At 40.0% G+C, this 27,500-nt stretch overlaps 1 protein-coding gene across 1 annotated transcript in view; it reads right to left on the bottom strand.

The window, feature by feature from the left end:
• The window catches only part of DEPTOR (DEP domain containing MTOR interacting protein), a 1,242,917-nt gene that overhangs the window by 448,783 nt on the left and 766,634 nt on the right, over nt 1-27,500 (bottom strand). Inside the window, exon 5 of the mRNA XM_044066914.1 lies at nt 10,347-10,525. Coding sequence (XP_043922849.1) covers nt 10,347-10,525 — 179 coding nt within the window. The remainder of the gene's footprint in view (nt 1-10,346; nt 10,526-27,500) is intronic.

Here is a 27,500-nt window from a genome sequence, read left to right as displayed (position 1 = left end):
ACAGAATGACTCTGAAATATGCAGAACAATATTTGCAGTATGTGCTGTATTACACAATATGCTGGCATGCACATGGGAACAGCAGGGTAGAGACATCTGGGAAGAGGAAGTCCCAGAATCAGTAGAGGACCAGGTGCCTGATGGGGAAAGTACAGTTGTGTACATTTACCATAAATGTAGATGTTCGAGTGTATTCACTGTTGCAGTCATCACCTGTGGGTTATCCCTGCTGTGGTAACCTTCGGCTGGCCCGAATACCAGAGTCAATGTTTTTGTGCGCCAGCTGCTGTCGCCTGTAGTCTGGCATCAGGTCATCAGTACTATAAAGCAAGGCAGCTGACATCATTACATCAGTTTTTCTTGCCCTAACCCATTAGAAGCACAAGGGAAAAGAGAGAAGTGGTCCTGGTGGCTAAGAGCCAACTTGGGAAGCATGTGTCCCCCAGGGGAAGATGTTAAATGGGGGATGGAGGGAGGGAAACCAAGACTGCAACAGTGTATACACTTGAACATCTACATTTATGGTAAGTGTGCACAGCTGTACTATGTTCTTCGTGTTTCACTGTTGCAGTCATCACCTGTGGGAGGATTCCCAAAGCTGAGGTAAAGGGTGGAAGGATAGGTAGAGTCCTAGGTATTGGTCAGGAGGCCCTGCAGAATTACAGAGGCAAATCCTGCCCTAGACGTAGAAAAAGGAGGTAGGTGGTAATGCTTTGTAAAGGTATGGACAGAGGTCCAGCTGGCCGCTTCCAAGATGTCCCTGGTAGGTATTCCTCTGAGATAGGCAGTGGAAGTGTAGGTTGCCCTAGTGGAGTGGGTACGGATCGACTTAGGGATGGGTTTCTTATGTAGTCTGTAGCAAAAATGGATAGAGTATGAAATCCATTTGGAGATGGTTTATTTGAAAATGGGCTTCCCCTCTGCCCCTGGGGCAAGGCTTACAAGATGCTGGTCAGTTTTTCTAAATGGCTTAGTGCGGTCCAGATAGTATCTGAGTTGTCTGTGCACGTCTAGTGAATGTAGAATTCTTTCCCCCTTGTTTTGAGGGTTGGGAAAGAAGGTGGGAAGGTGTATGGCCTGGTTAAGGGTCACATCAGATACCACCTTGGGCATAAAGGAGGGATTAGTCCTCAGGGAGACTCTGCATGGAAAATTATGAAGGGCTCGACAGCCATGAGGGCTTGAAGATCCGAAACCCTTCTGGCTGAGGTGATAGCTAGTAGGAAGGCAGTCTTCCAGGAGAGGTATTTCAATTCTGTTGAAGCGGCAGGTTCGAAAGAAGGTAAAGTTAGTTTCTCTAACACATAATTCAGGTCCCAGGGTGGCATTGGAGGCCTTCTGGGAGGCCTGATATTAGAATCCCCTCTGAAGAATTGATTAATCAAAGGATGAGAGAAGAGGGGTGGGTCTGAATCATAATGGGCAGAGATGGCAGAGGCATGGATTTTAATAGAGGAGAAAAGAGGCCACTATTGAGCAACTCTTCTAGGTAATCCAGGATGAGAGGGATGGAAGGTTGGGAGGTACTGCTCCCTTTTGATTGTTTCCAGGAGCAGAATATTTTACATTTTTTTCCATTCTCCGGAATAAGATTTTCTTGTGCTGGGCATTCTGGCCTCTGTGATGATGTCCAGGACCTGTTTGCTTAACAGTGCTTTCTTGTTAGTTTTTAGTGCATAAGCCATGCTGAAAGTATGACAGTCTGTAGGTCTGGGTGCAGTACCTTCCCCCTCTCCTGGGTCAAGAGGTCTGACCTTAGGGGAAGCAGCTTCGGGGGCTGTAAGGTCAGACTGCTTAGTAAGGGGTACCAATGCTGTCTGGGCCAATCTGGAGTGATGAGGATGGCCTTTGGTCTCTCCTCTCTTACTCTGATCAAAACCTTGGGAATAAGGGGCAGAGGAGGGTATGCGTACACAAAGAAGAAGCTCCAGGGGAAGGTCAAGGCATCCACCTTCCATGCTAGGAGGTGATACTCCCTAGTACAAAACTTGTGCAGCTGGTGGTTGAGGTGCGAGGCAAAGAGGAACACCTCTGCGATCCCCCATTCCTGGGTGATTTTCAGAAAGACTTCTCTGTGGAGCTGACATTCATGGGGGTCCAGTAAGTTTCTGCTTAGGTGGTCTGCCAGTGTGCTTTTGATCCCTGGTAAGTATTGGGCAATTAGGTGAAGCCCCATGGAGTTGGGTGTAAGCCAGAGACTCATGGCTAATCTGCACAGGGGGTAAGATTGGGTGCCCCCCTGCTTGTTGATGTACCACATTACTTTGGTGTTGTCTGTTTTTATAAGGAGGACCCCTGGCATGAGATGGGGTTGGAAATAAGTCAGAGCATTTTTCACTGCCTTCATTTCTTTCTGGTTGATGTGCAAGTGAAGTTTCTGGGCATTCCAAAGGCCTTGGGTACACCTGCCTGCTAGGTGAGTGCCCAAGCTATGTCTGAGATGTCGGTGGTGATGGTCTGTCTGGAAGGGCGGAGGATGAAGGGAAGACCCTTGTTTATGACACAGGCCTCTGCCCACCAGAGAAATTCGTCCCTTATGCAAGGCATTAGTGAAAAAGTGGTCTCTAGGGATTGAGAGTGTTGACACCAAAGGTTCTTTAAGTACCACTGAAGTTTTCTCATGTGCAGCCTGGCGAGAGGGATGAGAATGATGCAAGATGCCATGTATCCCAGGGTTTGCAGGAAATTCCTCGCAGTGGAATGACTTCTGGAAGCCAGCTGGGTGAAGCAGAGAGGCAGGAAGCTCTGCTTTACTGGGGATAGGAAGGCCATTAGGGTTGCTGTGTCTAGCACAGCTCCCAGGAAAACAATCTTCCTGGTGGGGTTTTGCTTTGATTTTTTCTTGTTGATGGTGAACCCTAGTGAATTTAGAGGAGTATTTTTACAAAGAAAAGATCCTGGAGCACCTTTTCTTTGCTGTTCGCCTGAATGAGGCAGTCGTCCAGGTAGGGGTAAATCTGTATATTTCTCTGTCCGCAGAATGCTGCAGCTGGGGCCAAGCATTTGGTGAACACTCTGGGAGCAGAAGATAAGCCAAAGGGCAGTGCAGAGAACTGAAAGTGCTGAATGCCTGCTCTGAAGTGCAGGAATGTTCTGCATGATTCCCTGATGGGGATGTGGAGGTAGGCATCTTTTAGGTCTAGTGTCACAAGCCAGGCATTTTTTGTGAGCATAGGCTGAAGCTGCTGCAAGGTTAGCATTTTGAATCTGGGGACCACCACGGAGGTGTTCAGTTTGGATAGATCCAGGATGGGGTGCCAAGTGCCCTCCTTCCTGGGAACAAGGAATAGTCTGGAGTAAAAACCTTTTCCTGTTTGATCCGGAGGGACAGGTTCTACTGCCTCTGGAATGTTAGTGTTTTTACTTGTTTTAATGTCTCTGCCCACAGGTTTGGGGGGAGGTCTGGGTACCCTCTTGGAATAGGGAGTTTGCTGAAGGCGAATCTGTATCCTTGAGAAATGATTTTTAATACCCATTGGTCCTTGGTTATGGAGACACAATTGTCTTTGAAGATGGTGAGCCTTCCTCCTAGTTTTAGATGAGTGAAATGAGGGCAGAGGGGGGAGGGAGAGTCATTGTGAGTGCTTACCATAGAAGCTTGTCTTAGAACTCCCTGCCTTAGAGGCGGAAGTGGTCCACTGTTTGCTACTTTGCTGGCCCTGGGATAGGGGCCTGGATGTCCTGTCCCTGCGGGGCTTACTTTGGCCCTGTCTGCTGGGTGCAGGGAAGGCCCAGTGCTTAGAGAGGAAGTTCCTGCTGAATCTGGGTGGTTGAACTTGAAAGAAATCGTTTACTGTTTGCATAGATTTTGCTATGTCTTCCATCTTTTTAAGCACCTCTTCTGCTTTTTCCACAAACAGGCGCTCCTTATCTAGGGGTGCATCAATTAATTTAGACTTGACATGATCAGGGAGAGGTTGTTCCTTCAGCCATGCATGTCTCCTAATGACAGATCCTGTCACTGCTGCCCTGCTAGAGGCTTCTAGGACATCATATCCACACTGTAATGACTGATTGGCCACTTGACAAGCGGAGTGTAGTAATTCTGCCAGCTCCTTTGAGTTGGCACCATCAGGAGAGGTAACAATCTTCTGTTTTAATTGTTCCAAAGTGTTTTGTTGATATTTTAACATATGGAACTGACACTTGAGTGCTCTGATTGCTAAGGTTGCAGAGGTGTATACTTTTTTACCCTATCTGTCCAGAGCTCTGGAGTCTTTGTCAGAAGGAAGAGGATTCTTGGCAGAACTGGTCTTAGCTCCTTTAGGTCCATGTGTAATGACCTCAGGGTCTGCAGCAGGGTTCCTGTACAGGTATTTGTGAGAATCCAGTACTCTGTAGTACCCGTCAGGTTTGGCTGGAGCAGGAGGCAGGGCATCAGGGGCTAAACTGGATTCAAGGAAAACATCATCCATCACTTCTAGAATACGTGGGATGCCCAGTGGTCTGTGCTGGGGCAGGTCCAGAAACACTCTAAGTCATTTCTTTGACTGTGGGTAGTCCTGAGATTCCCACTGAAAATGTTCCCTGAGGGACTGAAGGGTTTCCTTGAAGGACAGGTCCTCTGGAGGGGAGGCAGAGGGGATGGATTCCTCTGCATCTGAATTCTCATAAACAGTTAAGGGCTGTTGTTCCTCTTCAAAGGCAGAATAATCAGATTCCTCAGACTCTTGGTCTGACATAATTTCTGGAGAAGGAAGCCTTTTCCTTTTTGGAGTGGGGGCCTGAGTACCTCGGATAAGGGAGATGAGATCCTCTGCAATTTTAAGCATTTGAGCTTGGGGTGGGGAAGCAGTAGCAAGACGGTGGCTAAAAACTGTTTTTCTAAGAGTGGCCTGGCTTCGAGGCCTGAGAGAATCCATTGATCTCTGAGAAATGGTAGTTGGAAGAGAAGACATAGTTTTTTGTCTAGAATCGGTAGTGCGAACGTCCTCCTCGAAAGCCGTTGCCTGTATCATGGCTCCGGACCCAACTGAGGCAGAGACAGCCAAAGGCTCGGAAGATGAAGTAGATTTCTGCTGCATACTGGACTCCGAAAGGGGCTTGGCAGAGGCTTGCATAGAAAGTGAGTCGGACATCAGGGGCTGCGAAAGTGCCTCACTGAATTCCGGAGAACAGACGACTTGCTTAGCGGTAGTGTTGTCGGAAGGCTTAGCCTTGTGTGGCCTGTCTGTATCTTTACATTTTTTTCAGAATGTTGGTGTATTGTTGGCTGACTTATGCCATATCGGAATTCGAAGACAGAATATGAAAATAATTGTCTACAAAAAGAGCTCTATGGCGAATGGTTCTCACATTAAAGAGGGCACAGAACCGGCAATGAGGGACATCATGGACTGGGCCTAAACAAGTGATGGAGTAAGAATGAAAGTCTCGGTGTGATATCTGCTTTCCACAGGCGAGACAATTGTTAACTTTTTTGAACATCGGTTAAAGCAAGAAAAAAGGGTCTATGTTAAATGTTCGAACATCCAAAATGTCGAACATTACATGGTCGAGACCAAATGTTCGATATTTGGATGTTCGAACATCAAATAAAAAAAAAGTAAAAAAAAGAAAAAAACACTTTAACACCCCCCCCCCCCACTTAAATATACCAACTCCAAGACCGCACTTCAGTGCAGAAAAGGAAAATTCTCCCTAGAAATTCTCCCTATCTGTACCGTACGGCACCATTGAAAGTTTATCTTCGAACACTCAAAATTTCAAATGTTTGGTTTCGACCATGTAACGTTCGAAATTTTGAGCATTCAAAGATTTGGCAGGTACCCAGAAAAAAGGGTCCCCAATGGGGTACTTAGTTTTAGACGTTTTCTGTTGAAATTCGACTTCTGATAGCACTCGACCAGCACTCGTGTGAATTGCTTCTGCTATAGGCTCCACGGCAAGAAAGACTGGTGTAATGACGTCATCTGCCTTGCTTTATAGTACTGATGACCTGACGTCAGACTACAGGTGACAGCATCTGGCACACAAAAACCTTGACTCTGGTATTCGGGCCAGCGTCTACCACAGCAGGGATAACTCGCAGGTGATGACTGCAATAGTGAAACACGAAGAACATCCTGTAGAGATGCTGGCTGTAGGGGATGACCATGTGAGGTGGTAAAAGGTGCTCTACGTCATGGCACTAGCTAAGAGACAACATCAGGTTCACAACTATTGACCAAATTAATTAAAACATACAACACTAACAATGATGCATGTAGTAATACAACCAAGCTATACTAAACAATGTATAGGTTGGCCTCATTGTGCATCAGACGCAGTCTACCCATTTAGGATCATAGGAAGTTACTAGGCTAATGGCCCTACGGCCCTTACAAGCTTAGCCAAGTTCTACCTTTGTTTCCCCGATCAGCATCTACTGCCCCTGTCTAAGAGGGACACAGATGGAACCCCCAGGCTGAATTTATGATCACCTATCCAACTGTCCAGATTGCGTTTGAAGAGGGCCAATATGGTGCTCTGTTTGACATCAAGTGGGAGTCTGTTCTAAAGGTAATGTAACCTCTAGGAGACAAATCTGTCCCTCCAGCAGGTTCTGTTAATGTCACACACCAGGTTAAGGTCTTTAAAGCGACTAACTTTTGTACCTTTTGACTTGCAGATATGCAGCATTTCCAGTAAAGCAGGGTCAGACATTGCCTAATATGCAAGGCAAATATCACCCCTGGATAGTCTGTATGAAACAGAAAAAGTGACAGTGATTTCAGATGATCTACAAAGGAGAAATGCTGAAGACCTTGAATTTTCCTTCTGAAAAGCCTTTGTGGTCTCTCCAATTGCTGCAGGTGCTTGGAAAGGCACATACCAAAAGGGGCATTGTACTCAATTATTGTCCTGATGAGGGAAGAGTACAGGGAGGTTATAACTTCTTTTTTTTTTCCTGGAGACAATGCTCTTACTTATGAGATGAGCAATATAGAATGCCCTTCTTACCATTGTGGAGACATGGTGATCAAAGGTAAGGTTGCTGTCAACCTATGTGCTCAGGTCTCTCACCAATGAGTGCGTACTTAGGGTGTTGCTATTAATGTGGTAGTTAGCAGGAACATTGCTCTTACCAAAAGGTATGATAATACATTTTTTTGCCACATTCTGCACAGGGAGATGTGAGGCCATATCAACATCTTGTTAGATGAGGAAATCTTGTAGTTTAACATAATGGAATTAATAAACATCACAGTTAATAGTACCATCTTGAACCATCTGACTATCAATTACTGTTTTCCTTACATGTGTACCATACAGACAAATTCAAATGGGGAAGAAGAGGTAAGAGATTATGTTGTGAGAGGATTTTGAACTGAGACAATATCACATTTAGCACAGTACTAAGGGCAGGGTGCAGCTGTCATCAAATGCACAGGTGGGGAGGACCACAATGACAGCTGCTAAGAATGGGCAGTGTGTTTGGGTGTGTGTGTGTGTGTGTGTGTGTGTGTGTGTGTGTGTGTGTGTGTGTGTGTGTGTGTGTGTGTGTGTGTGTGTGTTTGTGTGTGTGTGTGTGTGTGTGTGTGTGTGTTTTTGCTGGAGGGTGGGGGGTGGGGATGCAGATTAATCCTGTGGGTTTGTGTGGGGGTGTCTTGAATGGGTGTGTATGGGTAGCCAGGAAGACTGGTCAGGACGAGGATGGTGTATGCAGTGCTGTTTCAATGGGCAGAGGTGGGTGGTGCTGACAGGTGTATGTGGCCATACATATGCAGAGTTCCAGCAGGAGAGGAAACACTATGTTCGTGTTTGAGAGACAAGTCTAGGGCACCTACAGGAAATATGTACACTGATCATGTATGACTCTGTCCATGGGGGCACTCTCTCTGGGGAATGTCAGAGGCATGATCAACAGCATGCATAAAAGATGGAGAGCTCCATCGATCTGAATGGTGGGATAAGCTACAGGTGGTTTTGGCATGAACACCATATCCACTTCCACAGTGTCCTGCAATGCACTCAACACTGAATGGAGATAAGGGGGTGAAGGCACTGAGCTTTCCCACCAGAAATGGAAGCGAACCACATACAAGAATGGTGCTGGATATGATGGGTGGTCATGCAAGGACATCTGTAGTATACAGACTCCATAAACCAGCTTTCCATTCTGCTACATAAATGGGCCACGTCTTCAGATAGGTCATCATGCAGAACATGAACCACCTGACTAGCTCTGCCGTGGCTGCCTTAGTCCAGTAAATACCAGTAAAGCATCATGCAAATTAAGACAAGCAACATAATTGCAAGTCAGTTACAAGTTCTTCTTCAGTTAAATCAAAAAATTAAAACGTAACTCTCAAATGTGCTCCGAACGTCTTCATAATGAAGCCCAACAATCAAATCCAAAAGACAGTGTAAATATACAGGCTAGAAAGTTTGTAGCAAGTTTCTCCCCCAAGATTCTCCCTCATGTAGCAGATATCTTGAATAAGAATATGCTTTTTTTTCCTAAGGTCAAATTTTAAAAGTGTTTTATTGATTACTGGAATGGCACCAAGATTAAATTTGAACATCCATGAATGAGATCCAATTTCAGAGTGTTAAAAAGTTAACTTCTAAAACAGACCAGATAGCATAATGGTTAAGGTCTGTACCTTCCATTTGCAAGGTACATGGTTTGATCCTGACCTTTTGTCAGTGCCTGTTAGGAGCTTACATGTTCTCTTTGTGCCTCTCTGAGGTTTCTCCCACCTTCCAAAGACATGATGAGTATTTCTACCTCAAACTCACTCAAGAACAGGGTTGCGAGCAGCAGCACAGACTCTAGATGATGCCCTATAAGGGGAAGAGTTATACTGACCAAGTGCTTTGGACATCAACTGTGGTGTGCAGTACCCTCTAGATAGGAGAACAAGAATAACAAACTGCTGTCACTGCACAGTGTAAGAAATATTGGCTCTAGATGATTTGGTTGTGTTGAGTAACGCTGACAAAATAGTATAGGTATTGCAACCTACACTAGGGGCTCATGCCAAACCCCACCTTCCCCTGTCCTAACTCTCATTACATCACTACATTTCCATCATGATGTAAACCTGAAATATAATTGTATAAAACTGTAAACTGTGCATTTCTCTCATAATCATTGCTGTTTCAATTAATTGCGAGTGTGTAATTTTTTGTTATATATTGTTATTTTCTATTAGACCAAGATATCATTGTGGCCAACAAGTGATATGTACAACTTTTCTTTCTGAATTATTTCGCCTGGGCAGTACCTGTAAATGGTAAGTTGTGATCACTTTACTAGCATGTACAAATGTAAAATAAAACAAAATAAATGGCTATGAGTGCATTTCTTCAATAGTTTAGAACACTGCCTTTGCTTCCAAGGGTATTGACTGCATTAATTGTTTTCTCGAATATCATGTGGTTTTGCCATAGATTATATATACTAGTAGGGCTGTGGATAGCACAGCCCCTGCAGGAAATAACTTTCTGTGGAGCTCTCAGACAACAAGTATGTTTAATACAAGTGTTCGGCTTGGAATGCTCAGAGCTCAGCTTGATCCACTTACACATTTCCTACCGAGCTTTCTTAAACCTCCCTAAGAATACTGATGAACGTTTGTGGCATGTAAAACATTTCAGGAAGCAGCTGGATGCTATTTATTTATTATTTACTTGCTTACTTATTTATTTTTGTTCTTCTTGGGGGTATTTTGTTCTTCTTGGGGGTTGGACAAGTAGCCAAAAATATTTGTGTCAGTTTCTGGTTTTGGTCAACTGATCAAATTTAGCTTTTTTCCATATGGTCACTGTGTGGCATGATTTCTCCTTACACCTGAGGTTCAGTGGCCTTGGAGTACATTATACTAAGAATGGAGGTGGAGGGACCAAGCCCCAGCAAAAAGGATATGCGTGTGGAAATTTTCCAATCAGTAAAACAGAGCACTAACATATGTTTACTGACTAGCAGTTGCTTCACGGTGAACTGCTTTGGAACAAGTGATATTTGTGAAAGTATTCTAGATTTTCTGAAGCACTAGTCTGATCTTTAGACTTTGTAAAATAAACCATGGCAATCCTTTATAGTGGCTGTTTTTTAATACTCCCAAAAAATATACAATGTAGCAGCTCAGAGGCATTGTCTTCTGTTCTTAACAAGGGGTCTGATATTTGAAAGGTCACCTACATCTAGCTGCCAAACAAGTTGCATCACTGTAATTTACGGAGTCAAAGGTCAGGTGAGTCAAGAAAAAGTCAGCTCCTTCCTAAGAACATGCCAGCTAACAAGTGAAATAATTTAGACTACAGTACAACATTTTTTTCTTGGAACAGAATTGGACTACCAGCAACAATTAGCAGACTTTCACTGAAGTGAAAAAATACAGTGCAGAAACAGTTCATACCATGTTGAAGGATGCCATGCTCCAAAAGGCGACGTCCTAGCTGTTCTGCTTCTTCCCTTGTGGAGGACTCCCCTTCTTGGATCAGCCACTCAATCATGTCACTTCCTGGGCAACTTCTTTCATACTTCACCCCATCCTCTTCTCTTTTCTGAAGCAGTGTACTTTCTGTGTTCATCAGCCTGTACGAAATAATATTTTATTAAGTGGCATAAAGAGGGGAATCCTATGGTCTCTGTATTATAATCCAATGATACATTACTGGTGTGTGGATTAAGTTTGTGTGGACTAAAACAGAAACAGATTCAAGACAGATTATCTTTCTTAAAACAGCATTCATCCTTCATAAGTGAGTTGACTTTTCTATGCCACTTTCAGTTTGCTCTCTCTTACTTTCCTTATCTGTGCTTGCATCTGCCATAACTTGCAATGTTTACACACACACCATTTGCAGTTGTAGTGGTGTCTTATGGGATTAGCAATGTTTTTCTGCCTGATGCATGGAAGACAGAGACTCCTCCCAAGCAGGAACACCATGAATGAGAATCCTAGTGTTATACACTGCCCCGTGTTTTATGACAAAAAGTTACTGAGATCTTAGTTAGGCACTGATTTATAATGAATGTGTTTGGTTGTATTTTGTTCACTGAATAATGACGACTGATCTGTAATGCAGTACACTATGTCTAGTATATTATCCAAATGCTCTCTATTATGGATGCAGGCTGTATTTCTATATAGAGCAGCTATTAGTTTGGAACATTTAATTATGTTTCTCAGAAATAAGTTGCCTGTTAATAAATGGGACTTCAACTGGCATGACTTTCAGAAAGTACAGTTGTGTACACTTACCATAAATGTAGATGTTCGAGTGTATTCACTGTTGCAGTCATTACATTTGGGTTATCCTGCTAGCAGGTTGCCCTCAGTCGGCCTGAATTCCAAAGTCTTGGGTCCTGCGTCAGTTGCTGTCGCGTCTTCCCTGATGTCAGGTCGTCAGGAGTATAAAAGATGCAGCCGACGCCATTTTATTTAGTTTTTCTTGCCCCAGATGTTAGGTGCCACCAAAAGGGTAGGCTAAAATTAGGTAAATAAAGCATACATGCACCAGAATAAGTTTTACCTTCCTCTATAAGCAAATATACCATCTAGGTTGTATAGATTAGAGAAGTAAAGATAAGTTCCAGCAAAATAAGGGGGATGGCGGGTGGGTAACCTGGACTGCAACAGTGAATACACTCGAACATCTACATTTATGATAAGTGTACACAACTGTACTATGTTCTTCTTGTTTCACTGTTGCAGTCTTTACATTTGGGTTGAGTCCCAAAGCTATGGTTGGGGGGCTGGAGCTAAACAGCATTAGGAGCGGCTATGAGGCCCTGCAGAACTGCAGTGGCAAAGCCTGCCCTGGATTTAGAGTAAAGAGGCAGATTGTAATGTTTTGTAAAGGTATGCACTGAACTCCAAGTAGCAGCCTACAAAATGTCCTTGATTGGTACTCCCCTGAGAAAGGCTGCAGAAGTGGCTGCAGCTCTGGTTGAATGTGGCCTAATGCCCTTAGGCACTGGTTTGCCATGTTGTGAGTAGCAGAAACTAATGCAGTGACCTATCCACTTTGAAATAGTCTGCTTGGAGATAGCCTTTCCTTGTGATGCTGTGGCATATGCCACTAGTAATTGCTCTGTCTTTCTGAAAACTTTAGTTTTGTCCAAGTAGAATCTAAGTTGTCTGTGTACGTCCAAAGAATGCAGAAGTTTCTCTCCCTTGTTCTGTGGATTTGGATAAAAAGTTGGCAAATGAATTGTTTGGTTAAGGGCTACACTGGATACCACCTTAGGCATAAATGTAGGGTTTGTTCTCAGAGAGACCCTGTCTGGATAGAAAATGATAAAGGGTTCCACAGCCATGACAGCCTGTAGCTCTGACACTCGTCTTGCAGAAGTTATTGCTAGGAGCAGAGCTGTTTTCCAAGATAAGAACTTTATGTCCATAGTAGCAGCTGGCTCAAAAGGAGGTAAGGTGAGTTTTTCCAAGACATAATTGAGGTCCCATGCAGGTGTTGGTGTTCTCCTTGGAGGCCTTAAGTTTTTGGCTCCTCTGCGGTACTGCCGTAATAAAGGATGAGAAAAGAGTGGTGGCTCTGTATTGTAATGAGCCGAAATGGCAGAGGCATGGATTTTAACTGATGAAAAAAATAGGCCTTTGTCCAATATCTCAGTTAAATATTGCAAAATCTGAGGAATATTTGGGACAGCTGTATCAGTTCCTTGAGCTTTGTTCCAAGCGCAAAATCTCTTCCATTTCCCAGCATAGGATTTTCTAGTACTAGGCCTTCTGGCTTCTAAAATGACATCCATCAGAGCTTTACTGAGAGGAGTGGTTTGTATGGCTACATTATCTGCCATGCTGCCAGGTTTAGGGTCGTGAGTTGGCTGTGCAGAATCTGATTGTTTTGATGGGACAGTAGATGAGGTAGTTGAAGTAAGATCCAGGCTGGGCATAGGGACAAGTTCCTTAAGACTGGATACCAGTACTGGTGTGACCAGTCTGGGGCAATCAGAATCATTTTTGGTCTCTCCTGCCTGACCTTCAAGAGTACTTTGGGGAGGAGAGGCAGCGGAGGAAAGGCATATACCGATAGGTTTGTCCAGTTGAAAGATAAGGCGTCCACTTTCCAAGCTTGTCTGTGATAAGTCCTTGTGCAGAATCTTCTTAGTTGATTGTTTTGAGGGGAGGCAAATAGATCTATGTCCGGGCGTCCCCATTCCCTTGTTATCATGCTGAAGACTTGTGGATCCAGGTGTCACTTGTGGGGATCCATGAGGTTTCTGCTTAGTTCGTCTGCCAGAGTATTTTCCTTTCCTGGCAGGAATTGTGCCTGCAGATGAACTTGGTAAGTCAATGCTGTGTCCCATAAAGCCATGGCTAGTCTGCATAGGGGGTAAGAATGAGTTCCCCCCTGCTTGTTTATGTGCCACATGACCGTGGTGTTGTCTGTCTTTATCAGTAGTTGTCCCAGATGAAGTAGGTCCTTGAAGGCTGTCAGGGCAGTTTGAACAGCTAGCATCTCTTTTTGATTGATATGTAGATGCTTTTGGTTTGTGGACCAGGTGCCCTGAATGCCTCTTCCTGCCATGTGTGCCCCCCAGGCATAATCTGATGCATCAGTCGTTAGGCTCTGCCTGGCTGGGGGTAGTGAGAATGGCTGTCCCTTGTTTTGGTGACAAGCCTTTGCCCACCATCAAAATTCCTGTTGCAGGCAGGGAATTAGAGTAATCATTGTTTCCAGGCTGTGGCAATGTTGTGTCCAGACACTTTTTAGGTACCATTGAATTTTCCTCATATGCAGTCTTGCATATGGAATTAGTAAGATGCAGGATGCCATGATGCCCAAAGCCTGCAGAATTGTTCTTACAGATAACTGGGCCTTTGTTGCCATTTCCTTGAAATAGGTAGTCAGTTGCCTTTGTTTGTCTGGAGTGAGATAAGCCATCTGGGCAGTTGTATTTAAGCTTGCACCCAGGAATATTATCTCTTGAGAAGGTACTAGTTTTGATTTCTTTTTGTTGACTGTGTACCCTAGGCATGTTAAAAGTCTTATCACAAATGTCAGATGCTGTAGTAGAATGTCCTTGTTCTCTGCTTGTATGAGGCAGTCGTCCAAGTAAGGATATATTTGTATTCCTCTTTGTCTGCAGTAAGCAATTACTGGTGCCAGGCACTTTGTGAAGACCCTGGGCGCAGTAGATAAGCCAAAGGGCAGTGCAGAGAATTGGTAATGCTTTGAGCCAGCCTTGAATCTGCGGTATCTTCTGCATGACTGTCTGATTGGGACATGCAGGTATGCCTCTTTTAGGTCTAAAGTCACGAGCCAAGCCTTGCTGCCCAGCATGGGCAGAAGCTGCTGTAATGTCAACATCTTGAATTTTCGTATATCCAGGAAAAAGTTTAGAATAGATAGGTCCAGTATTGGCCTCCAGGCCTTGTCCTTTCTGGGTACCAAGAACAGTCTTGAGTAAAATCCTTGTCCCTGCTCTTGCTGTGGCACTTGTTGAATTGCCCTCATGTCCATGAGAGTAGCAACTTGTTTTTGAGCCTCTGCCCATTGATTTTTTGGCAGGTCTGGCCAACCGTTTGCTCTTGGAAGGGTATGGAAATGAAACTTGTAGCCTTGTGACACTATGTCTAAAACCCATTTGTCTTGGGTTATAATGTGCCAATTTTGAGAAAAAAGTGCTAGTTTTCCCCCTAAGGGTGCTGCCAGAAGATAAGTGCTTGGTGCAGGCAGGGGGAAGTCATTGGGACTGTTTCCTGTATGGTTGTGATTTGTCTTCTCCATCTTTGGAGGTAGAGGCACTCCACTGCTTACACCTGTAGGAGCCCTGCGGCTGTGATCTGCCTCTAGGGCATCTGGGTCTGCCCCTTTGAGGTCTGTCTGAGACTGGAAAGGACCAATTCTTTGTAGGCCAGTGTCTACTAAATCTAGGTGGCTGTACCTGTAAGAAATCCTTAACTGTTTGCATAGATTTAGCTTTGTCCTCCATTTTCTTTAACACCTCTTCTGCCTTAACACCAAACAAGGTATCATGTTGTTAAGGAGCATCTAATAACTTTGCTTTAACGTGGTCAGGCATATTTTGTTCCTTTAACCAAGCATGCCTCCTAATGACAGAACCTGTAACAGTGGCCCAGCAGGAGGCCTACAGAGAATCAAACCCACATTGCAAAGTATGCTTTCCAACTTGTTCAGCTGCATGTAATAAATCCTGCATTTCTTTGTTTTCTGCACATTCAGAATTTGCCATCATTTTCTGTTTAAGCAGTGTCATGATATATTGCTGATATTTGAGCATATGAAACTGGCAATTTAAACCCTTATAGCCAAAGTAGCAGATGTGTAAATCTTTTTCCCCATCTATCCAGAGCCCTAGAATCCCTGTCAGAGGGGGTTAGGGTTTTTTGCAGTAGAAGCCTTGACCCCTTTTGGACCCTGTGAAATAGTTTCTGGGTCAGCAGCAGGGTTTTTAAAAATGAATTTATGAGAGTCAGGGACCCTGTAATATCTGTCCGGCTTAACAGGAGCTGGAGGTAAAGAGTTGGGGGTCAGACTAGACTCCGAGAACACAGCATCTACAATGTCTAACACAGGTGGAATAGCTAGAGACCTGTGTTGAGGTAGTAAAAGGAAGTCTCTGAGTCTTTTCTTAGATTCTGAAAAATCTTGGCTCTCCCAGTGGAAGTGCACCCTCATAGTATGTAAAGTTTCCCCAAAAGAGTGGTCAGGAGGAGAAGCTGAAGGAATTGACTCTTCAGCATCAGAATCCTCATGGGGGAAGAGAATATTCCTGATCAGAAGAGGAATCAGAAGAAATGGAAACCTGATCTGAACATTCATAGTCTGTCTCTTGCCTAGGCCTCTTATCAGGAGGGGGATGGAAATCCCTGATCAAGGTAATTAAGTCTTAGGCCATTTTGAGCATCTGTTTTTTTGGGCATGGAGGCCTGTCCTTGTGGCTGGTGAACTTGTTTCTTTGCCTTTAAAGGTGTTTTAGTCTTTGTCTTTGAAGTCAGTTTAATATATAATTGTTTGGGTCTGAATGCACCCTCAGAAGCCGATGTCTGCTCAGCGGCTCCGGACCCATCTGAGGGAATTATCTCCGAGGCTCCAATACCTTGAGTTTCCAGCGGCTTGGCCTGCGACTCTAAAGTAGCGGGCGTCAGGGGCTGCAAAAGTGCCTCACTGAGGACCGGCGAACCGGCGAACCGGCGACTTGCTTAGGAGAAGCTTCATCGTCGGTTTTGGATCTCGGTTGCCTGTCTTTTTCTTTCAGTTTTTTGTGAACTCCGGTAGTCGGATGGCTATCCGATGACAGTATATAATTAAATCTTCGCGCAAAATAGCTAAATGCAAAATCGTACCAATGCTTAATAGTGTGTTGGTTAAATCTAGCACAAAACCGACAACTAGCAACGTCGTGGTCAGGGCTTAGGCAAGGAATACAATAAGAATGAAAGTCCTTATGAGGTATTTGCTTCCCACAAGAAATACAATTATTAACTTTTTCTGACATCGGTCTGGAGCAAGAAAAAAGTTTCCCCAACAGGGTACTTAGCTTTTAATGAAGACTTTGGATCTGAAATTCGAACACAAAAATCTCAGGTGTCGGCTGACTGGCACTTGTGAACTGCTTCTGCTTCAGGTACCGCATGGCAAGAAAGACTGGTTAAATGGCGTCGGCTGCATCTTTTATACCCCTGACGACCTGACATCAGGGAAGAGGCGACAGCAACCGACGCAGGATCCAAGACTTTGGAATTCAGGCTGACTGAGGGCAACCTGCCAGCAGGATAACCCAAATGTAATGACTGCAACAGTGAAACACGAAGAACATCCTTTATTTTGAGAAAAGCACAAATATTTCCCCAAATATGCAGGATGCTATTTAGGCAATATATTGTCCAGTTTGATTCTTATTGTTTTAATACAACTGCAGCTGGGAAACTAATCTACTTTTTTTTTACTCTAGCACTAAGTTATATATTTACTTATACTGTCAGCTTGGGACTATGTTCTTTCTACTCCTCTAAACTGTCCCTGATTTTCACAGATGCTTCCTGATTTTTGCCTCCAAATTTTGAGATGTCTTATAAAATGTGTGCCTTCTGTGACAAAACAAAGTGAGCTGTGGGAGCTAAATAATGTCAGAGTTTACAGTTACAGACTTACGTTTCACAAAATGCTTATTAATACATATTCTCTTATTCTGTTAACGTTCTGGGTGGCTAATACTGATATTTAAAAACTGCCCTTGATCTGAGGCTCCTGTCCTTGATTATGTCTCTGATTACTGATATAAGAGGATGAGAGCTATGCCTCTTATTCATTAAAAGATAAATGTTTCCACTGATAAAAGTGAGTATTGTGAAGCAAGTTTTCTGTTTGATTATTTGTCAGACATTGTAACAGCGAATCTCCTCAAGCCAAGGAAAAGATCTTAAGCATCCTTAGCAGTGGAATCTAACCTTAGGCATTATCATATGTTGTAATTTTATAAATGGATAAATGCATGAGCACAACAGACATTTTCAGCACTGACCAGGAACAGAGCATGAAAATGTACAATAAACAATAATGGACAAAGAGAAGAATAAATGTTACAGGACAGAGAGTCACCAGCTAACACACTTTAATTACTGGAAAAGCAATGCCTCGCAGTTCTGTTTGCTAATAAATATCTGATTTATTTAACAGAGTAAGAGTTAAGGTCATCCCAAAAGGGGTACAGTTAAGGATTCATAAATACTAAAACTCAATAAAATCAAGAAATAAGATTTAATGACATTTTATGCCACAGCATTTAAAAGAATGAAAATCTCATTTCTTTACAGAAGTGGATATCCTTGTGTAAGCCTAAGGTCACAACAACACCCCATATTTACGAGTTTGTAGCTTTTATACTTGTTACTCTAAAGAGAACCAATACCTACACTTTTATTTTAATCTGAATGTTTTGTGAATGTTAAAGTTGCCAGTTTTTAATGGATAATTTCACATTACTTTGATCATGCATACAAATGTCAATATCTTTACACTACTTCCAGATTTTCTTGCAAAAGTTTTGAAAAGTTACCAGAACATTCAGCTTATATATAGCACATTATATGAACTAATATTTCTGAAGGTAAGGAGATAAAGTTATCGTAAGTATGTGCAGTAAAATATTTTTTGTAATATTCAGAACAACAGAAAATGTTACTTTCTAATAATTAATTTTACATCCAGTGTCAAAACTGTACAGCAAAGATGTCATTCTGATATCTACCATGTTTGCCAGCCAGCCAAATATCACATATAAGTTTCTTGTGCAATGAATGACAAAAAAAAAAACAAAAAAAAACAGAGCAGCCTAACAACTATTTAGGTCTATTTGCTGTACCTATCAGTATACAACCGTATCTCTGAAACAACTTGAAAATTTCTAGCAAATTTTATAGAAAAAATGTTATGACACTAAGTAAAAGAATGTACTAAGTCATCTGAAAGATAAAGACAAGCTCAGAACCTTATTTTCATGAAATACATACACACACACACACACACACACACACACACACACATATATATATATATATGTATGCAAAAATCCCCCTATGGCCAAATATCATTCTTATTGAATGCATTCTGTAATAAGTGGAAGACTGGTGTTTTTGTGATACTGATGAATACTACAAAAAGGAGAAATTTCCCCTTTCTCTAATACTAAATGATGTCAGAATTAGTTTATATGAATTATCGGGGGGGGGGTGCAGGGGACTTTGTCCCCCCTACAAAAACACTTGTTTTAATGATTTTCTTTATTTTCTGTGACTCCATTTTTTGGTTAGATTTTTTCCAGTGGAATATACTTTGGGGGTTTGAATTTTGGCAGTGTGCCATGTACCCATATAGTCACATACATACACACATACACATATGCACGCATATACATACATATATATATATATATATATATATATATATATATATATATACATATATTTGTGTATGTGTCTCTGTATGTGTGTGTGTGTGTGTGTGTGTATATATATATATATATATATATATATATATATATATATATGGTTCTACTTCATATCATCGAATTACCATTTCATCGAAATGCAAATCATCGAGACCAAATCGTCGAAAACTCATTTCATCGAAAACTCATTTCATCGAATCTCAAATCTTTGAAAACTATGAAGCAACTACAAATAACATTCCACAATGTTTTTACTACGTTTATGCAGGGGGGCAAGCCCCCCTGCACCCCCCATGTTGGGGGCTCCACCCCCCCCACACCCCCCGTAAATAAATATACCAACTCCAAGGTCGCACTACTGTGGGGGAAAAAGGTAATTTCCTAACCCCACTGTAGTGCGGCCTTGGAGTTGGTATATTTAATTACGGGGGGTGTGGAGGTGCAGGGGGGCTTGCTCCCCTGCATAAACATAGTACAAAGTGTCTGGGATGTTATTTGTAGTTGCTTCATAGTTTTCAATGATTTGAGATTCGATGAAATAAGTTTTCGATGAAATGAGTTTTCGATGATTTGGTCTCGATGATTTGCAATTCGATGAAATGGTAATTCGATGATATGAAGTGGAACCATATATATATATATATATATATATATATATATATATATATATATATATATATATATATATCTATATATACATATATATATATTGACACACACATACACACAAACACACAGTGTGATATCAGAAACCTCCTATAATGGAGGTTTATGGGATACATGCAAATGACCCCTTGAGGACATCAAGTGTTTCAGCTACATGGCTTCTGTATGTCCAGGACTTTATGGGTATATTCAGGCCAATAAGTCCACACCACACTAGCTGTGGACATGCATATTTCTGCCTTTTTAGTGACCTCATCAGCACAGCTTAAGTGGATTGCTTGTCTATACTTTAGAAAAACTTGGCTTTTAAACCCAGATGATGCCCATAAAACATTAATGTGCCTGCAAATGTCCCAACTAACATCCAAACAAAACAGTCTCACAGACAATGAAAACTGTAGCTTGGCTGGGGTTTTCTTGCAGTTTTTACTGAATCATTTGTCTGTGTGACCTTTTTACCTTTTATCTAAAACAAAACTATATATGAATTCAAGGAAGCAGCATAAACAATTGGGTTTATTAATCCTAAACCTCTGTCTTCCATGTTCATGCATAAGACTCTTCTTTTCACTGGATTTAATCTTGAACACCACATAAAAGAAAAAAATTACTGGTAGTATTTCTTTTCATAGATTATTGGCAATATATAGATGATATCTAAATATGCAAACTTTTCCAGTATAACCGAATTAATGAAATAAACCATGTTATTAAATGATAGCTTGTATGTTTTCCAAAAACAACAAATCTCCTTTATTTCATGTAGTATCATATTCCATTGTTCCACAATTATGTTTTTACCCACAAATCCTATTCTTAATATAAAGATTTTTTTTCACTAAGAAAGAAACTCTATCTTTACTACATCACCCAGTCCTTTACTTTTTCCTTATTTAAAGTCATGCCTTTTAAATTTAAACATTGATGTATATAACATATAACTTTTTTCATCCAGACTTTGTATCTTGTAATCAATATGATATCAAACACATAATTAAACATGAGTGGAATTTTTACCCCTTCATTGGTAATATAAGTAGCACCTCAATACATTTACAACTAATGCAACTAACATACTACAACAACATACATTCTTAGTTTTCTTACTAATGTTATACTCTTCCATAATTGTCCACAAAAGTTTATGTTGCACTGTATCAGAAGTTTTATTTAAATCTCTTATCACGATCTTGGTCTCATTAGTCTCATTCATAATATCATCCACAACTTCCCTTACTATAAATAATAATTCCTTACATTCTTTTCCCTTTAAGCTATACATTGTTCTTTTTTGTTCTTCTTTTGGCTTTTCCCGGTTAGGGGTTGCCACAGCAGACCTCTGGTCCGCTAATGATTGGCAGTAGATTTTTTACAGGTGCCAGCTTGATGCCCAACCTTCAACGAAGGCACGTCCATTTTACGCATGTCTTTCGAACGCCACTCGACCACGGAGAGGACATGTAGACTCCACGCAGAAGGCACCAATATCTCTAACAGAGTATCTTATCTTCCATTCTCGATACACATTTAAGTATACCACTGCATAAATCTTTATATATAAAACTTCATGTAACCACTCGTTAATAACTCTTAAGAATTATTTTTTTCTGCCAATATATAAAAATTTGTATCCTATTCCATCTGATCCTGAAAATGACTATAAATTAACCTGTCTAAAAACCTTATCTAATTCATATCAGGAAATCATGTTTTCCAATTCCTTATTTTCTTGTTCTGTCAATTTCTAACATGCCATTCTTTTTTGTACAATCTCTTTAAATTGTAAAATTTTCTTTACATAATTTATTACAATATTCATTATTTGTTCCTAAGATATTCATACCTCTCCTTTCTTACCTTTGATTTCTCTCATTATACTAGTATACTGTTTAACTATGCTACTCAAATAAGCCAATACCTTTTCTTTTGGTTCCACTTCATATCATCGAATTACCATTTCATCGAATTGCATATCATCGAGACCAAATCATCGAAAACTCATTTCATCGAAAACTCATTTAATCGAATCTCAAATCATTGAAAACGATGAAGCAACTACAAATAACATTCCACAATGTTTTTACTACATTTATGCAGGGGGGCAAGCCCCCCTGCACCCCCCCAGAAATAAATATGCTAACTCCAAGGTCGCACTACAGTGGGGGAAAAAGGTAATTTCCTAACCCCACTGTAGTGCGACCTTGGAGTTGGTATATTTAATTACGGGGGTGTGGAGCCCCCACATGGGGGGGTGCAGGGGGGCTTGCCCCCCTGCATAAACATAGTACAACGTATCTGGGATGTTATTTGTAGTTGCTTCATAGTTTTCAATGATTTGAGATTCGATGAAATGAGTTTTCGATGAAATGAGTTTTCGACGATTTGGTCTCGATGATTTGCAATTCGATGAAATGGTAATTCGATGATATGAAGTGGAACCCTTCTTTTTTACCTCCTAAATAATATCTTTGCTTAAATAATAATTCTTAAATTTTCTCTTGATTCTTTTCATACATTCTCCATACTGACACATAATATTCTCTATCATTCCTTTCTAAATCCTTTAAAGCATCCACACACAGTGTTTTATAATTTGGTTTTCCACTTTTCTTCCATCTGATTGCCATTCTAGAAAACATTTTTTTATATTTTTATTTCAAAGCTAGCCACCACTCAGACCAGTTTTTATAACAGACTAAAGGAAATGTGATATTTCTATAAACAAATACGTTTTTTGACCATTTTCATCCCATAATTTTTCATTCATTCTTTTTATCTATTTTCCCAATCTGATATACTTCTTATTTTCTTGTATTTCTATCAATATGGCTGAGTGATCTGAAAAGCCCATTATACATGTCTGTCCTTTAGCGATATTTAAACCTTGTGATATAATACAATATTCTATTTCTCTTATATATACCTCATCTATATATCTGCAAATTATTATTCCAAATCATTAAATTTCCACATTTTATAACTTCAAAAATTTTAACACCATTTCCTCTCTTCTTTTTTTCCCCTCTCAAATCACAATTAAAATCTCTTATTACTATTATATTCATATTAATTACTACACAATCTAAAATTTTAGAAAATAAAAATTTCCTTTCTTTACTTGCAACATATGTATATGATGCTATAATTCTAGATACCTGTTTATGCCATCTGAGATCTACAATAATGAATCTTTCCATCATTATCAGTATTGCATTCATTTTTTTCTCTTACTTTCTACAAAATACAACTATGCCTAGGTTCTTTTCCTAGGTTCCCTATTGTATCTCCTCTCCAAAGTTTCTTTGGTTGTAATCTCTCTCTCTCTGCTTGTGTCAAAAATTACATCTTCCAATATTATTATGTCAACATCAAGCTTACTACACCAATTTAGGATGCCTATTGTATTTATATTTTGATACTATTTACATGTAATGAAAGTACACTAAAGTTGTCATTATGACCATGTTGTAGCTTACAAGAAGTTTTATAATTTGAATTATTTATGATCTTTGCATTATCCATTTTATGTATTTTTCTGTCTCTTGCTCTTTTGCCAATAGAATTATCTTTACCATTTATTTTCCAGTTTATATCTTCCTTATCACTTATGTCATAATCTTCTTCTATATTATCTTATGTTTCATTTTTATCTCTATACTTTTTTATATTTTTACCCTGATCTTATTTCTTATTTCTTCTTTATCTTTTATTGGGACTGTTTCTTCTCAATATATATATTCTCACCTTTGTTTTTTTTCTCTCCTTCATCCTCCTTCTCTAGATTACAATCCATTCATAAATGCCCAATTTTGTTGCATTTATAACATTTCAATTCACACTTATTTGCATCATCACCCATTTCCCGACAAATATAACTTTCCTCTTATCACAGTTACTTATCAATTGATCACCTTTTCCACAAAAAAAGCAAACAAACAAAAAAAAAAACATGTTTTTGGTTGCCTCCAATATTTTACAGCACCTCTGTTACTTTCTACATTTATCATAATAGGGATATGAATATTCTTTTTTTCTTTTGTTGGGACTGTTTCTTCTCCTCATATATGTCCTCACTTTTGTTTTATTCTTCTACATCTTCTTTCTCTAGATCACAACCATTCATAAATGCCCAATTTTATTACATGTATAACATTTAAATTCACACGTATTTGCATCATCCCCTATTTCCCCACATATATAACATTTCCTCTCATCACAGTTACTCAAATGATGATCTTTTTCTACAAAAAACATGTTTTTAGGCTGTCCCCAATATTTTACAAAACCGCTGTTACCTTCTACATTTCTCATACTAAGGAAATTAACATTTTTTTTCTTTCTCGATTTTCAGTACAATATGACAGTCCCATCCCTTAGTCCATAATCCTCTGCTATCATAGACTTTGTTAATGTCCATAACTTCCTCACAAAGTTTGCTTAAATGTCTCTTTAAGGTCTATTTTTCAACTTCAGTTGAAAAATTGACCACATATTTTCTTTTTTGTTTCTCTGTGAAATGATTTAACCACATAACATACATTGAATATAGGGAACTTTTTTGGCAGGTGATACTGGAGGCAAACAAATTCCCAGGGATGAATGACACTATTTCCATTGCTCCAGTACTGAAACTGAGAGCAGCAAAACTCTAATTCTATTCCCCTTAACAATATCTGCATTAAGTATATATATTGGTTAAATAAATTTGCACTTTGCATTCCTTATGCATCAATTTTTACATATTTTATACATATTTATAAATATATTTATATTACATTGGATAATACAGTTTTATATGAATGTTTTATTCATGTTTAATGTTAGCAAAGCAGGTCAGTGATTTTTATGTCAGTGTGTCTTTAAACAGTTAATTGCTTTATTTATTTTAAATGTTTGAACTTTATATGCATTGTGATAGGATGAACGTAATTGATTATGCTATTTAAGATGTAATTTTTTTTATAGTTTTTATCTGATGAAGTAATTTCATGATGAAAACGTATGGTATTGGATCGTTTATGTGTGTGAAGCCTCTGTGTCTGAATAAAACGTATTTACGGTATCTTTGGTCCGTGTTCCTTCCAGGTGCCTGCTTTTGTGTTTTGGTTTTGCTTTGGCACTTTGTGGTTCATTTTTTTTTTTTTGGTGATTTAACCACATAAGAATTCCATGGATTACAGCTTTTTTCTTCTCATACAGCCCCCCCCCCCAAAAAAAAAACTTTCTAGAGCAGAACCAATCTCAAAAATAATGTCACAAAATGTCTCTTTATAAATAAGAATACAAGCTCTTATCTCCTAAGCCTTCACTCCCAGTGGGACCATTCATTTATACCAAATGTCATACCTGTTCATTTATTTTTCTTCTTTGTTCTTAATTCTCACCATAAATTTCCTTTGACTGTTGACATTTCATTTCCTCTGTTCATATCTTGTTCACTTTCCCGGCAGTTTCTTTAACAGTGTCGGCATATGATTTCTTTGTCTAGCAATCTTCCTTCAAAATAGCTTCTGATTCTACTATTTGAATTTTGTCTATGATCTCACTCTATAATTTCACGCCATGAAATATCTTTTCCACTCTCTGGCTTGCTCTGAAACAACAAGTCGCCCAAAATATCATCCAGCAACCGTCCCCACTGGAGAGTTGTAATAACATATTCTTCATTGTTTTGAATGTTTGCTTCCCATGAAACAAACAAATTCTGGTGAAACAGCTCCTCAGAATTCTGTAGAGCATCAAGCACTGCATTGGCATTTGCCTCTGTGCTATCCGCCATCTTGGATCTCCTTGAGTGCTGTTCTCCCAGCCACCACTGCTCTGGGAGTGGAACAAGCACTCTCTTTATGAGTAGGGGAAGTTCCCCAATGTCATGGCAAATTTCTCCTAGTAGTATAAATATCATCTCAGTTCTCCCCTGAAAAGGCATCACTAACCTAGTGGGACTAACCTGATCAACAAAGGATAAATAAAATAAAATAAATATGCATTGGATAAATGCAAGTATTATCAGCTTGAGACTATGGGTCTGGCTTCAGCAACGCTCACATCAGGATCGTGAGGTTTTATCATAACAGAATATCCATTGATGGGTGGATTAGTTTTGCCTCCCAAAGAGAAGGAATGATTGGTTACTTGGAAGTAGGTGGAAATGATGCTTGGGAGGTAAAGTAAGGAGAAAGAGATGTCAGGCTATCTGCAATAGTTTGCTTTTGGGTAGTATATACAAAATAACTACACAAATATCATTGAATGCTATGAATGTTTGTGACTCTTTATGCATGCATGTGTGTGTGTGTGTGTGTGTGTGTGTGTGTGTGTGTGTGTGTGTGTGTGTGTGTGTGTGTGTGTGTGTGTCTGTGCGCACGTGTGTGCACTTCCCCAAAAGCAAGAATAATCACCAAACTACACAGTAACATATTAAATGCTATAAAAGATACAGTTGCATCTCCTCCTCCTTCTCCACCTACTGATATATTATTTACTGCATACCAAAAAGTACACACCAGTATACCTCTACACATCGAGTACAATAAACATACTTCTACTTTAAAACCATAAACAGAAAATAAATAGTGAAGACTATATTGTAACAACCCCTAATTTCACTATCTTCACCAAATGATTCTTAATATAGGGAGGGATCTCCATGCTATGTAAACATTTAGCCTTTATCTACAACCTAACTCTATCCTCAGTGCGATTGAAAAGTTTTGAACATGGTTTGATTACATCACTTTCAAAGCTGTCTTGCCCACAAGCACCACTGATTACAGATCAACAGCCATCATCTGCCCACAAACCACACTTTGCTACTAGGTTTGCTATACCACTGACTGTCTTTTATCAAATATGTTTTGTGGATTAAATGTTGATAAGCTATCTTTTCTCATCACTCCAGGTAATGTTATATTGGTTTGGTGCTTATGACATCATATGAAAATAGAGACCCTCTTCCAAATTTGTAGCATATTTTATTATTTGGAAGCTTTATGGTTCACAGCACAGCAAAGCATATAATTTGAAGAAGGTAAGAGTCAGTTACAGCTATGTACTTACAGGCAATAACTTAGCTAAGCATGACCACAGCAGTTGTCATCACAGTTTATTTTATAGGTCATGTTACCCTCTCTGAAGAACACACACATAAACACATATGCAGACATACATTCACTTGTGCAAGAGCATACAAACATGAATTGGATTTAGAAGTAATGTACTATCAAACTGCTATGTATCAAGAATTGGATAAATGCAGTTGCCTTTATTCAATGCACTCCTTATTGGGGAAATGAATTGTAAACCATAAATACCAAATGTATCTAAGCTATGGATTTTTTAAATAAATGGAGAGTCCAAATAATTATGTTGCAGCTCTTATATCTACAAGCACAGGTTAGTGCTGAAGAATACTGGATTTTCTAAAGGCTGCAGATCTCTCCAACTGTAGAAGTGGCCTCATCAAACCTCCGATCAATGTGGCGTGGTCAGCTAAAATCCCCATCTCCTCTTCTGGTTTTATTGTACACCACATCCTGTCTTATTGTAAAGTTTATCACATGCAGTCTTCCAGACAACAAGCCACTACTAAAATAAGAGAATTAATCTTAAATAGTGAGTGATCAAAAGTAACGGAGAACACTGAACAGGAGTCTGAGCTACACTAAATAAAGTTCTCTTTTCTACTTAAACCATGAATACAGTATGGTGAAATTAAGCTAAAATGCTGTATGAGTAATTCAGTTCCAGAAAATAGCTCTTAACTACACTGTATTTTTTTTATTCCTATTATATAATTTCTTTCAAGCTGAAGCAGACCTTGAGTTGTAAGCAGTTTCTCATATTAGATTATAGTTCAAAATATATTAATTGGATTGCTTGTTTACTTCACATGATGTCAACTAAAATCGATTTCTTAATTTAAGTAAAAGCAACATTTCCCCCAGGCATATTACTCATTTGAATA

Source organism: Protopterus annectens, chromosome 3.part1 (genome assembly GCF_019279795.1).
Source record: "Protopterus annectens isolate FY-2018-M chromosome 3.part1, PAN1.0, whole genome shotgun sequence".
NCBI lineage: Eukaryota > Metazoa > Chordata > Ceratodontiformes > Protopteridae > Protopterus > Protopterus annectens.
Note: the sequence above shows the minus strand (reverse complement) of the source record. Positions and strands in the feature narration are given on the sequence as shown.